Raw genomic sequence first — 16,533 nt, 5'->3', positions numbered from 1 at the left:
ATTTGAAATTGTGTGAGGCGGTGCGGTCGTGGTAAAAGCAATATCAGCAGCATGAGGAGCAAATATAAATATGTGGCATCACGCATCGGTGTGCACCGTCTGGGGCCCAATTTGGCCAAAAAGATGGGGAAGAAAAGTGGTTTTCTTCCACCATCTGCCATTAGGTTCATGTTGACCCCTACCCGAGTTTCTTTTGAGACTTTAGTGTCTCAGATCAGCCCACAAATTCGGATATCCAAGATAACAAGTGAATACAAAATGCAGTTCTCTCAACAGTGATTTCATTTATTAAGTAAAAAAAAATCCACACCCATTTGGCCTCATGTGTGAAAGCGTTTGCCAGCTAAACCTTAAATAAATGTTTGTGCAATCAAGGATTTGGAACAACCGACTCCTCCACAACGCTCCGGAGGAATTTAGGTCTTCACAGAATTGTTTTAGCTCGGTGACATTGGAGGTTTTTCGAGCACGAACTGTCCATTTAAGGTCACACGCAGCGTTGCGATTGGATTCAATCCAGCCGCTTCCTTATTGCCCAGCCACAAACAGAGGAAAGTTGGGTCTACACTCATCTTTAGACGTTCTGGGTTCTATTGTGACCCCCCTAGATGAGCCAGTTTTGCTCTTCCAAGTTATTTTTGGGGGCCTTCCACTCCTGGGAAGGTTGACCACTGCCCCAGTTGCCTCCATTAGTCGATAATGGCTGGTGTCACCCTTCCCACACCAACAGCTTCCTATAACTCTGGTTCTGATTCCAACAGTAGCAGCATGTGTCTGTTTTTGAGGTCCCATAGCCTCGCATGCTTTGTCCACTGGGTTCTATTTAAGTGATTTGCCTAATTGAACAGGTCTGGCAGTAATCAGACCCGGGTGTGGTCGATCAACTTGTTGTTGACTGTCGTTAACAAGGGTTGTTTTGTCGGTTTGGAGAGCTTCCAAAGTTCAAAATCAAGTCCAGCAACGACAAGAGGTTCGAAAACTGCCATGTTTGATATCTCTTTATTTGTTCGGGACTCACTAAAATCATGAATTAAGCACGTCTTAACCGAATAGCCACCTCTACGTGTTCGGAAATGAATAACACATCGGAATCTCAGCGTTAAAAGTCACCTATAGAGAAAAGAAGTTCATTGTTGAGACAAAAAACCACAACGGCATTAAATTTAGAAAAAACAAAACAATAAAAACAAAGCACACTTGGTTTCACTTGAACTCGCAGTCACGTTTGCAGGATTGGCAGCTTCGACCGTAACATAAAATGGTTACTAGAACTGCAGCTCAGAACAGAAAGCAACAAAAAAAAGAGAAACTATGAGGTTATTCTCTTCCATTTCAACCCCAAAAGTGCTAATTTAGTATTCGACAACGAGCCAAAGCAAGCAAAGGTATAGATCCAGAGGCGTCACCACACCAAGACTAGTTTCCTCCAAAGTGCTTGAAGTCTGATCAGACTGGAATAGAAAACAGGGTGTACAGTACACTGGCCACATGTTAGATGTGTTATTTATACAAATATAATACGTCTCAAATGGATGTCGTCTCAGACACGTTCCTATCCTTCAATCACACTCATAAAACCAGTTAATTTGGCTTCTTATCTCTGGCTATTTAAATAAAATATATAAGCCGCGTTTTTTCCTTTTTTTTCATGCCTCTACGGTTTTCCGGCAACTCTCGGAATTTAAGACAATTAATCTTAAATAAAATAATCTGCGTATTCGCTCGCTCCCCTCGAAAAGCCGTTGGAGGTCGGGCTTCCCCGACCGCTCCTGAAGGTCAGAATAAACGCTCTGATCCGGGAACAGACTGATGGTCTGGCAGAGGATAAAGTGCTGAACTCCTTTGGCCCTCCCCCCCCCCCGCCGATGTGGAATCAGATAAAGGTGGCGGTCAGAGTCAGTCGTAGACCCCCGCCTCAGATCTGAGCGCGCCGTGGTGAAAAGCCTCGCGCCCCAGAGCTTTGGACAGGAGTCTCTGTCCACGGGGGGACATGCAGCCCTGGCTGGGCAAGTATCCGCCCGCGGCTTTTCCAGATCTAGGTCTGGGCGCTGCGTAGCACGCGTCCACGTGCTCGTACTGCGTGGACCTGACTTTAGTGCTCTGAGTCCTCCTGGTGAGCTGAGCGGATCCGGGGGCTTCTGGATCCAGAGGGGATCTGGCGTGCTGATGGTAGTGGCGGTTTTCTCTGGTGCTTTGCGACCTGCCCGACCTCCTGAGGATGCCGGGTTTGGGGGCGCCAGAGTAGCCCACCGTGGGTCGGTCCTGCTCGTGGCTCTGCACGTAGCTTCTGCTGTTCTGTTCCAGGCCTCTCAGCTTGGTGCCGCTCCTCTCAGGGAGCGACGGGACTTTGCGGAGCGGCGGGTTGGGCCGCTCCAACTGGATCTGCCTGGATCTGTGCAGCTCCGCGCCGGACTGGTGTCCGAACCGCCTGCTGATGCCGGGGCCGGACAGAGGGGACGTAGCTCGTGTTACAGTTTGACTATCCACCCTGTTGGCGTTGAGGAGGCAAGCGTTTCCAGGGTCTGACTTGCTCCTGGTGTGAACTATATCTCTGTTCCTTGGGCTGGTTGGCAACACCAGGCTGTCGGTGGGAGACGACACAGCCGGAGACGCGGTCTTACTCCTCGATTTTCCCCCCTGTTTGAATGGAATGTACGCTGCTCTCTCAAAACCTTCCAAACCTCGGGCATCGGGGAGCAACTGCCTGTTGGGAGGAGCGACGCGGCGCGGCGAGCAGTTGTAGTAGTCTGACTGTTCGCTCGTGGAGCGCGTGGTGCAGGCCAGACTGTGTCTGTCTGTGGCCTCTTTATAGTAGCAGGGGTCATCTGCCTGGGTCATTCCAGAACAGGGACCATAGCGATAATTAACAGTCGTGCAGTCAAACTGCGGCTGGACGCTAGTCTGGTTTAGCCTCTGGTAGCGCTGGCTCGCCGTCCGGGCCACATTAAACATGTCGTTGTGTTTTCCTGCCAGGGCGTAGTGACTCACGTGGGGGGCATGGAAGGATCGGGCCCTCCTGATGGCGGGCTGTCCGACCGCCCTCTCGTCAGACCTCTGCCACGGACCCTGTTGCCTGTGGTAGCCGCTGACGGGACGCTCGTCTCCGCGGTAGCGAACGCACTGAGGGGACAGAGGGCGCTGCAAACCAAAGGTGCTGTAACGGCTTTCAGAAGACTGCCTGTACAAGCCCCTCGGCCCCACCAGGTGGGGGGGCAGGGGGTCGGGCCGGGGGCAGTGGTGCGCGGGTGTTATTCCAGCGTGGAGCTGACGATTGTGATGGACCACGTACAGGCTCTCGCCCGGGCCGAGAGGTCTGTCTTCCTCTTCGCTGTAATGGCGGCCCAGGTGACGGGGGAGGACCTCCTCGACCGAGGCGGGCATGGCGGTCTCTGCCAGGACAGCCCGGAAATTAAACACATTGATGGAGTCGGCGTTGACGTACACAGGAGAGGTGGATGGGCTCTGAGTGGGGCACACAGGCTGGACAGGCGTCGAGACGCCAACGCTCTGACAGGTAGGTTCTGCTCGCATCACCTCCCTGAACTCGTTGCCACCCCTGCGGTCGCCCCTCTCCGCACTTCCCTCGTCCAAGCTCCCCGACCCAAGCGGGCTGACGTTAGGTGTGAAATTGCCGGAGCTTTCCTGCCCGTCAGCGTCCGAGCCGCCGTATGCCGGTAGGAAGTGAAAGGGATGAGGGCAGCAGTGGCCGTCGGCGGGGTCGTGCCCCAACGTATGCCACTGGGATTCTCCAGAGCCGCGAGGAGCGGAGTACTCCTGGGGATGCCCCTCAAGTTCGAGGATCGAGGGCCGGGGCGGCCTCTCCTGGACGTGAGGAGCTTCCGATCTCTGGAGGTTGCCCCTCCTCTGGGAGCCGCCGCTGGCCTTCTGGGCGGACTCAGCCAGGACCAAAGCCAACTTGCGTGCCGCACTCATCGAGGGAGGGTGAGGAGGGAGAACAGACACTGAACTCATAAGTCTATCTGTTCCTGAGGAGGGATAAGACAAACAACGCTACAGTATGACAGGACAAACAAAGCTATGGTACGACATGATGGGAGAAGACACAGAAGCTGTCGTAAGAAACTACAAATGGCATTCATTTTAAATAAACTACCAACTACTGCTTGTGTTGGGGTGGAGAGCAGCCGTACTCACCTGGATCGGGCAGGTTCTGTGCCGACTGGGTGAGGTCCGTCAGCGCCGATGCCTGGCTCACCGTGCTGAGCGGGCTGCAGTGTTGATAAGGCGCCCTCGCCACTTTCCCGCCTTCCGCCGGCGAGTCGCGCTTTTCCAATGGCGGGGAGGAGGAAGGAAAAGGCGGCGGGGAAGAGGGCGGATGCGCCTTGGAATATTTCTTCCTGAGTGTCGGGGAGATAGGCTTATCCGGGCTGAGGTCCGGGGACTGAGAGCCGCTGATGTTGTTGTTCGGCGAGGAGATGGGTTCCGATTCGCTGGAGCAGCCGGCGCTCCTCCTCCAGGTGGCGGCGTCTCTGCCGCGCTGCGGCCCGGGCGTCACGGCGCACTGGAAAGACATGGGGTCGAAGTCCAGACTGGAGATCCCTTCGGCCGGCGGGCAAAGATCCAGATCGTCCTCCGGGACGCACGGTGCGGCTTGGACCCGTTCGGCGCCGTGGCGCCTCTCGTTGAGCGTGTGCGCTTTGATCTCCTCCTTACTCCTGCTTTTATGAGCCTCGTCTCGAGAGGCGGCAGAAATGGCTTCGCTGGTCGAACGAGGCCTGCGGGGGCAGCGAGGCGGAGGCTCCCCTGCGATCACCAACAGAACAAGATGTCACTGAGAGTCAATAACGCATCAGATTACCAGATTAACTGATGGATTACCGTCGACGGCGTGCAGGGAGGCGAGCGATTCCTCACTTTTGGTAGAACGCAAGGTGCCGCTGTTTCCTTTCCCACCTGTAACATCACAAGGTCGAGCAGAAGGATGAAACCTCATGAGATGACGCATGCAGACAGAAAGGTCAAGGCCCGACGCCCGCTTCCTGCCGGGTCGGCAAAGGCAGGGGTCTGACCTGGCAGCGCCATGCTCTTGATTTCATTGGGCTCGCTGGGGTGTCGCTTCAGTCTGCGCCTGCACACGGATTGAGACTTTCCCAGGTGGAAAAATGAGAGCCAGTTGCCGACGGGAGACTTCTTGGCTTTAACGGAAGGCCGTTTGCAGCTGCAACGCAGAGACAAAACGCGTTGAGCGATGTGGAATCACGGAAGACGCCCGACGTTCCCCCGGGGGTCCGCTCCGCCCACCTCTCCATCGGCAGCTCGATCACAGTGTGGAACTTCCCGAGCAGCGCGCCGGGCCCCTCGCCCACCTCGATGTAGTCGCTGTGTGTGAGGCAGGGGGTGGTGGCCGGAGAGCTCAGCTGCGCCTGAGTGCGGGCCTGGGCCTCCTCCAGGGAGAGCAGCTTGGTGGACGGGGAGCAGACCAGCAGGGATTTGGGTCTGGATAAGGTGTTGTTTCCTAAAATAGAAGGGTGTGAGTGTTGCGCCTCGGGATCGACCCCTCCCCGACGGGAGGCGTGGCCTCTGTTCCGACCCACCTGTGCTTTCCCGAATGATGGCGTTCAGTTTTGTACTGAACAGGGCCTCGGTGTTGTTGAGTATGAACTCCACCACCACCGACTGGATGCGCACCTCCATGAACGCCGCCGTGCCGCTGAAGCAGGCCGACTCAATCTGTCTGGACCTGGAACGCAGTCAGAGAACATCGCAACCTATTTAGCTGCTCCGGAGCGCTGGGACGTGACCCAGTTCGCAGCCACGCGAGCGCCAGCTTGCTGAAAGTCACCTGAGGAGGTTTGGGGCCCAGACGATGGCCAGGTTCTTAGTGTGCATGTTGGTGGTGGAGCTGAAGGTTGCCAGGTGGGAGAGGTGTCTCATGAGGTACTCCAGAGTCCTGGAAATGAATAAAAGATTATATTTAGTATGCAGGAATTTCATTTACAGACAATAATTTTAACATTATTCTCTTTTTGGATTGCTGCCATCCTCAAAAATACCAGCAGGGGGAGTTATATCAAAGGTAAAACATAAAAAGACCAATACTGCGATGTAATTAAAGCGTTTGCATCCCAGCTGAGGATGCAAAAACAAGGCAAAAACGCCCTTTCAAAGAAAATCGATCCCACTTCACGCCACCAGGGTGCAGGAGTGAGCTTTAAACGTGACCTGTAATGTGGAGGGGGAAGCTGCTGGATGACGTTGTGGATTTTGACCAGCCTCTCCTCATCTGTGGCAGCAGACACGGCCTCCTGTGAATATAGAGATCAGCGCGGTTTATTTGACCCTTTTTTGCATTCGGAGCAGTGGCAGAGTTTGGACTCATTTCAGCGCGCATGTCCCCTGCTGTCGCCAGCGAGCTCCAAACAATGCAATGACCCAGTTTGTTGCCTGATTTGAAAATGCAATTACTGCCGTGTAAATGTGCGTTCCCCCACACGCCCGTGCCCTCTGCACATGGTGACGAACCGGCTACGCTGATTTCCATTTTTATCCACGACATAATTCTCTGCCCCAGTTCCACGGCTCCGGCTCTTACCGAGAATCTGTCGTAGAGCTGGTAGGTGAGCAGAGGGTTGGGCAGCTCTCTGAAGTACAGCTTGCAGAGGGAGCCCACGGAGTGGATGTCCTGCCTGAAGACGTCTCTGGTCAGGTCTGGGATCTGCTCAGAGTCGAACTCGTGCCTGTGAGGGTGGGAGAGGACGGACAGAGTTCGACCACCGGCTATAGATTCGGATCTATTCACCAATGTGATGAAATAAAAACACACAAGCGCTTCAGACTCGGGGAGCAGAGGGAACAACGTCAGGATGGAGGGCGGCTCTAAAGCTGCGAGGAATACGTCACCTGAGTTTCTGGATGTTGGAGGAGATCCCAGACACCCTGTATATTCCATCCACGACGCCGTGTTTCTCGATGAATTCGGCACAGCTCTTGACAACCTGCGGGACTGCGGGAGACAGCAGCGGCGTGAGAGACGGCTTGTTTGAGCATGTCCTTACAACATGACTTCTTTTTTTTTCAAACCTCTCTCGGCAAATACTGCACGTTTTTTCCATAACGTGCGCTATTGATGCTAATGTGCCGCACAAAAAAACTGTATTGTGTCAGAATCTGCGCTACCATGAAACACTCACTAAAACCCTCCAGATATAACTGGACTGTGAATTCACCTTCATGTCCTGAGTTGTGCAGATGCTCCCCCAGGTCGCAGCCGAACACTCTCTCCCTGAGGATCCCTCGCTGGCGCAGCTTCTGGGGCGGCGGCCGGGACTTCATGAACGTCCTCAGGAACGTTATCAGCTTCCCGTGTTTCTTGCACACTGGTTCAGATAACACCAGACAATTTAAACGTGGAACGAAGTCCCTGGGAGGGAATTTCAAGTCAATTATCCAGAAGAGGCACCTGGCTTCGGCACCGAGTTCTGAACACTGTCGGGGATCTTGTCATTTATCAGTTCGACACAGTCGCAGGGAAAGAAGCCCACCTGCAGGAGACACAGCAGATGTGACGATGAGGGGGGAAAAACATGGGAAGAGAAGCTGCAGTCAGAATCAATTATTTGCATCAATGTTTGGATTCTTGTTGAAGGCATTTAGCTGGCAGAAAATCCATCTGAGCATGTCAATAAGTGTAAAATATATATTTAAAAATAACATTTATACAGGGAAAAACAGGGTGAAGCCTCATTGTGTATTTCAGCCAGCTCTGGTTGGAGTCTTTAGCTAGCAAAGCAAGCTAGCATGCATAAAATATTAATAAAGTTATAACAGCTGTTGTAAGTTATATTATGCAAAACCAGTGATGCTAAAGCGACTTCTGCTACACAAAAATAGCCCTTGCTAACGGAGCTAATGAAGCTGGCCCACCTGGAAGCCATGTTTCCCTCGCCACCATCCCGTGTCCTCTTTCGGAGGCATGTCTATGACTGACACGATATCCCCCACCTGGATGCCACGGAGAGAAAAGTCCAGTCAAAGTTGACGGAACATCAAAGGAAACGGTGATTCGCACACAGCGGTTACCTCAAACGTCAGCTCGTCGGTGGCCTGGGCCGTGTAACGCTTGGTGACGTGGGCGGCGGCGATGGCAGGAACATTGATGGAGGCCTCCTCAGACACCAGCAGATGGTTCCCCTTGTTGTCGATCTAGTAAAAGGGCATTTCATTTTACTTTTATAGCATTGCTGCTGGGCTCAGGGTCAGACTTTTAGGCCTAAAGTCGTATTAGCAGGTGGGAGAGGACCAGTGAACAGATACCTCCATCCATGTCAGCACTGGACCACAGTTGATCTTGTTGTCAGCGATGGCAGAGAAGCGGGAGAGGTAGGTGGACAACATCTTGGTCACCGACTGGAACACAAGAACGGAGTTTCACTGAGGTTTCCGAGCTGAATGGAGAGCCTGGTTTCTAATCGTCGCACGTCGCACCTCAGCCGCGTCCTTCAACGCGTCCAATCTTGGCAACTCGCTGAGCTCTGAGTAGCGGCGGTCATAGATGCATAAGTGCAGGTGTTTGTCGAGCACCCGGAAGTCCTCGTAGGATCTTTTGACGAGCCAGTTTCGGCCCTAATTGAAGCAAAAGCGGAGAGGTTCAGAGACTAGAAAAGGAAGCTCTCACCATTGTTTCCTCCGGCAGCGGAGCGTCCTGTTACCTGGCATGTAATCTGGACGAGGAAGAGCGGCTCTTTAGAGTCGGTGCCAGCCTTCGGTCCTTCGCTCTGTCCCTCCACCAGAGCCGACTGCACAGACAGAAGCCATTAGTGAGAGACTTGGGGGGCTCCATCGTCAATAATAAATGCATATAATCCAACAGCTGTGCACCAAGAGTTTTGTCACTCTGTGGTGCAGAAAAAGTGCCGCTGGAGGCTCCTCTTTGCTTGATGTACCACAACTTTGCCCAATTTCCAGCCAGTTTGTCCAGTTTTAACAATCCATTGGGACTTTTATACTGGTGGTGGGAGATTTAACTGTATTTCCTCAGCTAGCGGCACCATTTTTTTAACTCTCGCTCCTGCAGCATCACATGTATTATTCAGACACTGACAAGATACTGAAGTCAGTGCAGACTTCTTCTTCTTCTCTGTCCTAAAAGAGCCCAAAAAGCAAGAAGATGAAGGTTTTGGGGACGCAGTCAAACACACCAGCCTTCAGAAGCCTGGGAGCAAAGAGAAGTTCTGGTTATTTATAACTTAGCCATCTTCCAGATATCTTGTTACACAACATGCAACGACCTATTTACTCCTCACCAGCGAGGCAGCAGACAAAGATTGTGGAGAAACCTGATCTTGAATGAGTTTTTGAGGTTACAGCAGGAATCACAGCCTCAGCTTTGTTGCTGAACTGAACAAATAAAAATAGATCTAAAACGCTAGAGTCATTTAGAAATAAATCAACATTTCCTATCAAAGGTGTGCTCAGCAACGACTTCCTCCTCGAGGCTCCCACTTCCAAGGTTAATCCCTTCAAAATAAAGCCCGGGGCAGAGCTCAGCTCGGCCAGCAGAAGCTAACAAACATGAGAGAAACACGCGTGCGCCAGGTTACCTGCAGCTAAAGCATCTCACACCTCCTCTTTGTGCTCAGCTGCAACGCCGGACCTCCACAAAACAAACCCCGGCTGCAGAGTTCCACTGCCCCCCCCCCCCCCGGGCCCCCGCCGTTAGCCCACTTACGTAAAAAAAACCTCATCCACCAGCTTCTGCACGCGTTTGCAGCTCCATTCAAAGCAGAATGTAGGAGAAGAAGATGGTCCCCACTTTGTGTCTTAACCCTCCTGCTTCCTGCTAGGCTCTTCCCCCTCCTCCCTCTCCTGTACTCCGCATCCGCGACCCTCCCCCCCCCTCCCTTCCCTCACGACTGCTCTCCTTTCTCTGGTGACAGAAGGGGGTTTGGCTTTAAACGGGATGCTCGGGCTCATCCATCATACAGCTGCGCAAGAGGCAAATACGCCCCAGTCTGGAGGCGAGACTGGAGCTAATCTGCAGAGCGATCATGGGGGGCCGGCTGCAGACAGAGACTGTCTGATGTCCTCGTGCCGCTCTGCAGACCCTGATCGCCGCTCTCCTTTTTCTACTCCCCCCATTCTGTAAATATAGACACAAGCAAATGCATCATGGGAGCTACAGCAGGGAGAAAGGCCCTCAAATCAGGTTATGGACTCATTCAAAAGTATCAAAAGTATTTGAGATTTCAAAGCATTAATCACATCTTTGTGCGTCTGAGGGGAGGACAACAGGGAGACTGACATCCCTCTTTGTTTTGACTCGCCCCCGCTCTGACGAGGACAGCCACCATGCACAATGAGAGAGCATCCTGGGAATTATCTCCCCTCCAGCCTGCTTCACTCTAGTCCATTAAGGCTACGTCATGCATGCTTCGGCTCTCTTTTGTGTTCAGCTGCGCTGGCATCTTCTTTTGGGGGGCACGTACTGCCCCCTGTTGGTCAACGCGCAGAATAACAAGGGGGTGAACCAGGGGGTCGAGCCTCGCGGTGACGTCACGGATGTAAAATCATTGCTTTTATTCCACAGTTGATGCATCATTTTGCTCGATGGTGTCATTCTGAGGTGTAATGGATGACATAAGTCAAACTAATATGGTGGCATCACAGATTTAGTCAGGCCAGCTGCCTCTGACACCAATATGCTGTAATGCGAAGGATTAACCAACTGCTGCAACAGGCTTTCACATGAAAGGGGCTAATAAAAGCAGCACTCGTGAGATGAGGCAGCCAACATTTGATGGATCCTTCAGGTGAAATTATATGTAAACAATGGAGAAAGGGAAGACCAAGAGCTGCTGTACTGGAGCAGAGAAACCTGCTGCACGTGTGTGTGTGAGTCTGTGTGTGAAGGTTCTCAGGACTCACCTGAACATTACCAAAGTCAACGGTCTCATAGTGAAAATGGGCACACTCAGCCAGCCTGGGGAAATGACCTCTGGGGAATGTCAACCTTAAAGGAACAGGAGAGTGGAGGGGAGATGGATGAGGACCGTGTGTCAGAACAGGGTTAAAGACACAGAACGGCTGCGCCTCTTCCATCCTTTAAAAGCTTTTTATTTCCCTGAGCTGGATGAGTCCCGTTTCACGGCCCAGAGCGGCCCCGGCTTCACCTACTTCTTCACGTTCTTGACCTTCATGCTGGCTGTGCTGACGCAGGAGCGCAGGAGGGGCTCGGCTGGGTGCTCTGTGATGTCATCACTCCTCGCCTGAACACACAGAAACAGGAGACATGGAGAAAAGTTGTCATTTATTGATTAAAAAAAACACCATTCCATGCAAAGTCAGATGGAGCCTGTTACGCTTAAAGTGACTCAACAGCAGGGAGGGGCGATGACATCACTTATCTGTGACAACATTGGTATCTTAGCAACTCGGGACTTAGCATATATACTGTGTGTGTGTGTGTGTGTGTGTGTGTGTGTGTGTGCGTGTGTGTGTGTGTGTGTGTGTGTGTGTGTGTGTGTGTGTGTGTGTACCTGGGCAGTGGACATCTCCTGCAGCTCTTTTTCTTCTGGAGGAGCTTTACTGGTAGCATGAGGTAAGGCATCGTCATCGCATGAGTGAGTAGATGGTTGCACATCTCTGCACAGACAGAAGAATCTATCACATCAAAGCAGAATCATACATATGACCCCATGCCTCCACCTCCCCGGTTAATAAATCAGTAAACTGGAGGGGGACTAGACGTGTAGTTCGTTACTACAGTCACCAGAGGGAGCAAGTGAGCAGGGCGAATTCAGAAAACTCAATTTATGTCACTGCACCAACATGCAACAAAGGGCTGCTATAGTCCTGTTGGTCATAAAACATTAGTATTCTAAAAAATGTATTGTTATTTATCTTATAATCAACTCTAAATGGTCATAAATCCCCCATACACATGAAAAACTGTTGCATCTTGGACAATGAAAGAGCAAGGTGTCTTTTGTGTGCACTCAGTGAAGCGAATCTCATCTATTCATGTGCCATAAATACAGTCCTCTCACAGGGGAGAGCTCCGCAGAACCTTCACTTGCGATGCAACTCGACGTATCTGCGAGGGGAGGGGGAGGCTTCTGCAGCTCAACTTTGATGAGCAACAAGAAAGCGAGCGTGTCACCGCGGCGCAGCGTGATGAGGTCATGAAATGAGGACAATGTTGTAATCCCTGACATTTACAGTTGCAAGGGAGTTTTCAGGAAATGCTGCCATACTTGTTCGTGCACTTGTATATGCACTTGTACACTTACCGCTCAAGGACGTCACCACTTCCTGGTTCACCACTGGGTCCTGAGGCGGCATTCTCAATCACCGCAGCAACCACACTTGCAGCCTCCATGTTGCCGGTGGATGGCACGAGCCCGCTGTGGAGAAACGTGAGCGGGAGAGAGAGATGGGGAGGGGAGGGATGGAGGAAGGGAGGGAGAGATGGAGGGAGGGATGAGATGAAGCCACCTCCAGACGTCAAACCCACCGGAGGCTGCGGCGAGCGACACTCAAGGCTGCTTCCCTCAGAGACGCGCCATTATCAGGGATTACATCATCCCGGAGTGATGCTGGGAATTCATGCAAGAGTTTTTATTTATCAGTGGACTTTGCAGCACCCCAAGAGTCAGGAAATTAAACCAAATTCACACATTTGGGGATAATAGATGCATTAATGCGTCGTGATTAACCAGCAGTAAAAAGTCTGTGTGGAAAAATAAACCCTAAAAACATTTTCAATCACTATTCACTCATATTATTTACTCCTGTGTTGTTAAGGTGTGAATGTTGCACTAAAATACATTTTATTACCTATAGTATTACAAACTTGTAATTGGAACAGCAGCTAGTTTGACCTGGAGTTGGTTTGTACGTGACTCCCGACCACGTTGATGGTCTACTGAAGCAGCTTCTGTCTCTTTACTATTACTACCAGCGTGTCCTGTGTTCTGTAAACAAACAGAGGGAACGCAGGAATGTCCTGATTAAGTGTAATTAGACTCTTCCTGATGGGCCTCAACAATATTCCCACTGCATCCCATCCTCAGGCCTCAGTAATGGCCCGTAGGCACAGACCTCCTCCGGCACCTGAGCGACCCGGCGCGGCGGTGGAGGAAGTGCTTCCCTTTTAACCCGATCGCTAACCGACAGGACGAGCAGCTTGGTCAGCATCCAGTGCTGCTGCAGCAGGTTGCCACCAGCCCCCTTTGGCCTGTTGCCTCACTGAGCTGCTGTTGACTGACTCCCACAAAAACCTGCTGATTCAGCAGAATGCGAGCGGCCAGACAGGCGTGCGGGCGAGGCCGAGGGCCGCGCCGCCGTATCTCCGTGCCTCTGATAGCAGCAGCACCGTTCCAGAGGAGAGCCGGTGCATTACATCATGCCGTCAACAGAGGCCCCACTTGTTGCGGGGGATGGGGGGGATTTTGTCTTCTCTGAAAAAGACTTCCTGGTGTGTGTCAAATGTGCAGAGAAATGCAACAAAATAGGATAATATGGCGATTAACTTTGCCAACAAAGGAGAGTCCAAGCCTCACGTGCAGTGCATGATGGGCCCAGTTTAAGAGACCGCCTCACGCCACAGAGAGCCTCACGCTAGCGCTCATGGAAAAAAAAAAATCTTAAGACAGCAGCGAAGCCGATATAAAGGACCAAGGCGACACAGATGACTATTCTGAGGAGGCCTTAAAATAGCTGGAGGTGCAAAAAAAGAAAGGGGTCATGTTTGAGCGTCATTGTTGACTTCAGAAAACATGCAGGAATACAGGCGCCGCAGCATGACGGGCGGGAAAAACCCGAACAGTTCCGGTAAAACAGAAGTAATGGCTGAAGAAGTCAGCCTGTCGCCCGGATCTGCTCTGGGATCAGGAGCTGAACTCAGCCCTGATCGCTGTTGGCCTACATGGCGTTTCGCAAGGAAAATAGGGCAGCCTACACACTCTTCAGCAGCCGGTACCAGGCGGCGCGGCGGCGGCGTGAGGAACGGCTGCCTACGTGTTTGCAGCAGATGCGTCCATGAGTCACGGCGAGCGTTTCCACACGTGAGAGGAGGGAGGAAGTGAGTGTGAGGAGGAGGGAAGATATGAAAACTGTTGCTCTCTCCGGCGCGGTGCCGTACATCAGTGGTGAGGATTCATCCGCGTCCTGATCAGACCGATCACGTGACAGGTTCTAATAGAATACAGGTCCAAAGATGGGCCCCCACCCACGAGCTTCCCTCCGTCCTCGGTTGGGGTTTGAGCCTCTGGGATTCCCGGATATTTGTTCCGGCAAATACCATCAAGCAACCATCAATCCCGAACCTTATCCTCCACATTAGCCCCTTTTCAACCGGGAATGGGATTTTTGAGAAACCTCGGTGTGTTTCCTCCTGAGAGACCGTTCCCTCAGCCCCAAATGTTCCCTGGAACAAAATAAATAAATAATCTTTTAAAGTTTCCCAGAAATCTCGAGGGGCGGGGCTGCGTGCTGGAGAACGTCGATTGGAGAGGAAGAGACGTCGTCAGCCTGATCTGAACAGATTTCCAAGTAAAGGTGTGGTGGAAACACAAACACAAACTCCCAACGAATAAGCCTGGCAATAGAATTCCCTGGAAATTTTGGTGGGAAAGGGACTCATGGCAGTCGCACTGACCCAGTGAGGTGGCAGGAGGACGTCTCCGCTGTGGATCCTTCTGAAATGGATCCCGATCATGCCAAAAAATCTGATTAGACCAGGTGGACACCATCCTGGAGAGCTCGGTGTTGACCTCCCCTGTTGTGTTCCATCACCAATGAGGATCTTAATAGTTAGTCCGTTCTGCTACGTTTGGGTTTGCTGGTCATGGCTAATTGGTACCAGACTTGGTAACAGCGACAGCAAAGAGAACCCACTGAATATTTTCATGTCAAACTATATTTCTACCAGATGGAGCTCCATCTCGTGTGGGCAGCGCTGCTCCAGCCCACACAGCCTCACCGAGCAGCTTCTTCAGCAGGGGGATGTCATCCAGATCAAGGCTGCGGGAGATCGATGGAGACAGTCGAGCCAACACTCAAACAACAACCCAAAACTCAGAACATCTCCGTGCATCTACTCTCTCATCTTTTCCCGGGGATTTGACGCTGATTTCGACAGTTCGGGAAGGCCGAGGAGGTGGGGGGGATCATATCATCCCATAATCTCCTAGAAATCAACCCAGACGAGATTAACTTTATTTTACCCGGCAGCCCGCCGCAGATCAATCTCTGTCCTGCAACCTTCTGAAGGACGGCGGGCGGGAGGAGCAGCAGGGCGATTAAGTCGCCCGAAACAAAGACCCACATATTTAATCAAGCAGCCGATCTGCCACCTAAGCCTCGGGGTGAGACGCCAGCCTCTGAGCACCCTCCAAAAGGCACGGCCCATCCACCATGTCCAACAGAACACCTCTGTCCCAGTGAAAACATGCTATAGCAGAGAGACGATGACTGCTGAAGGCTAAACCTGGACTCTGTTACATCATGCGATGCCAACATGTACTCTTTTCTTTGTGCACACTTCAATAGTTCACATGTGGAGGCGGGTGCAGGCTTCCCGAGGCTGCATGACCATCTTTAAACCAGTTCCATCCTTATGAGCCATAAATCTCCTGTTTGAAAGAAAGATCAGGAATCATTTTCCAATACATCAATCGTAAATCCAACGTTTAATCAAGGCCTGGACATGATGTGAAGTGTTCCATCTGCCGCGGGGTTTATCACGTTGTGTCCTCCCGCGGCACTACTGGGAATCTGAGAAAAAATAGTACCAGAATGCTTCACACAGCCCATTTGTCCCTGAAACCGCCCGTGCATTCAGACACATTAACACCCGCTCTCCAATGGGAAGTGCTGGGCAAAGTTCCCCACCAGTGTACTCTGACCTGTTGGGCCTGACAGATCGCCAGCAGACAAAAAAAAAACAACCAAACCCCCACACGCACCCATATGGATCAGATGGTGTGAGCAAAAACGACCAGACCCGGACGTTTAAACAGCACATCGGTGTGGGATCAGCCTACCTGTGAGCGCACGGTGCTCCTGTCTGCCGTCTCCTCTATGCTGCGCAGCGCGGAGCTCCTCGGCGGACAAACATGCTGTCAGCATCGCAGTGCGGGAGCGCTTCTCTCGGACGCGGGCGCGGTCGGCAGCCGACCGCTTGAGGTAGATGTTTTCAGGGGAGAAAGTATGCAGGGGCGCGCCATCGCCGAGGCAGCGTGGGAGTCATTCCCGGAGCACCGCGACGGCCCGACCGACTGCTCACAACCTGCGCTCGTCGACGGGAGCGCGCTCTGGCGGTGTCGTGATCGCGCGCCGGATGGATTTTAGCCCCGTGGGGTTTTTTTTTTTCCAGCCCTTTCCTTAAGTCTAGATACGATGTAGGCGTACGGGTGCACAAAGAGTCCCCGTTTGGTAATGGTAACCAGTCCGAGGAGTCCAAACTGGCGAGATGTGGACTGTTAGGTAATACTCGTTACAGAATTACATAACCGCCCAGTGTAGGTGGGTGGCAACACTGAAACCTGATGAAGATCCTTCATCCTTAAATCC

General features: G+C 52.2%; 1 protein-coding gene across 1 annotated transcript; it reads right to left on the bottom strand.

Annotated features, from left to right (window-relative positions):
- Positions 1-264: 264 nt before the first annotated feature.
- LOC101076654 (rho GTPase-activating protein 32-like) lies at positions 265-16,418 on the bottom strand. Its single transcript, XM_003968528.3, has 22 exons — positions 16,005-16,418; positions 12,249-12,362; positions 11,496-11,601; positions 11,134-11,225; positions 10,885-10,969; positions 8,670-8,756; positions 8,446-8,583; positions 8,275-8,367; positions 8,041-8,163; positions 7,885-7,962; positions 7,421-7,502; positions 7,188-7,337; positions 6,862-6,964; positions 6,554-6,698; positions 6,184-6,266; positions 5,804-5,911; positions 5,556-5,701; positions 5,263-5,476; positions 5,031-5,179; positions 4,840-4,914; positions 4,156-4,764; positions 265-3,986 (listed from the first exon to the last, which is right to left on the bottom strand). Exons 2-22 carry the CDS (start codon positions 12,335-12,337, stop codon positions 1,897-1,899), a joined length of 4,845 nt encoding a protein of 1,614 aa, XP_003968577.2. The 5' UTR covers positions 12,338-12,362; positions 16,005-16,418; the 3' UTR covers positions 265-1,896.
- Positions 16,419-16,533: the final 115 nt, after the last annotated feature.

This window comes from Takifugu rubripes, chromosome 11 (assembly GCF_901000725.2).
Source record: "Takifugu rubripes chromosome 11, fTakRub1.2, whole genome shotgun sequence".
NCBI lineage: Eukaryota > Metazoa > Chordata > Actinopteri > Tetraodontiformes > Tetraodontidae > Takifugu > Takifugu rubripes.
Note: the sequence above shows the minus strand (reverse complement) of the source record. Positions and strands in the feature narration are given on the sequence as shown.

What these genes read in the sequence shown, in the direction of transcription:
- LOC101076654 (XM_003968528.3), bottom strand. Translation starts at nt 12,337, where the DNA reads ATGGAGGCTGCAAGTGTGGTTGCTGCGGTGATTGAGAATGCCGCCTCA. An exon ending in GAGGGAAACATGGCTTCCAG is followed by an intron (nt 7,503 to 7,884) that starts GTGGGCCAGCTT and finishes TGTCTCCTGCAG; the next exon opens with GTGGGCTTCTTTCCCTGCGA. An exon ending in TCCAACATCCAGAAACTCAG is followed by an intron (nt 6,699 to 6,861) that starts GTGACGTATTCC and finishes CCACCCTCACAG; the next exon opens with GCACGAGTTCGACTCTGAGC.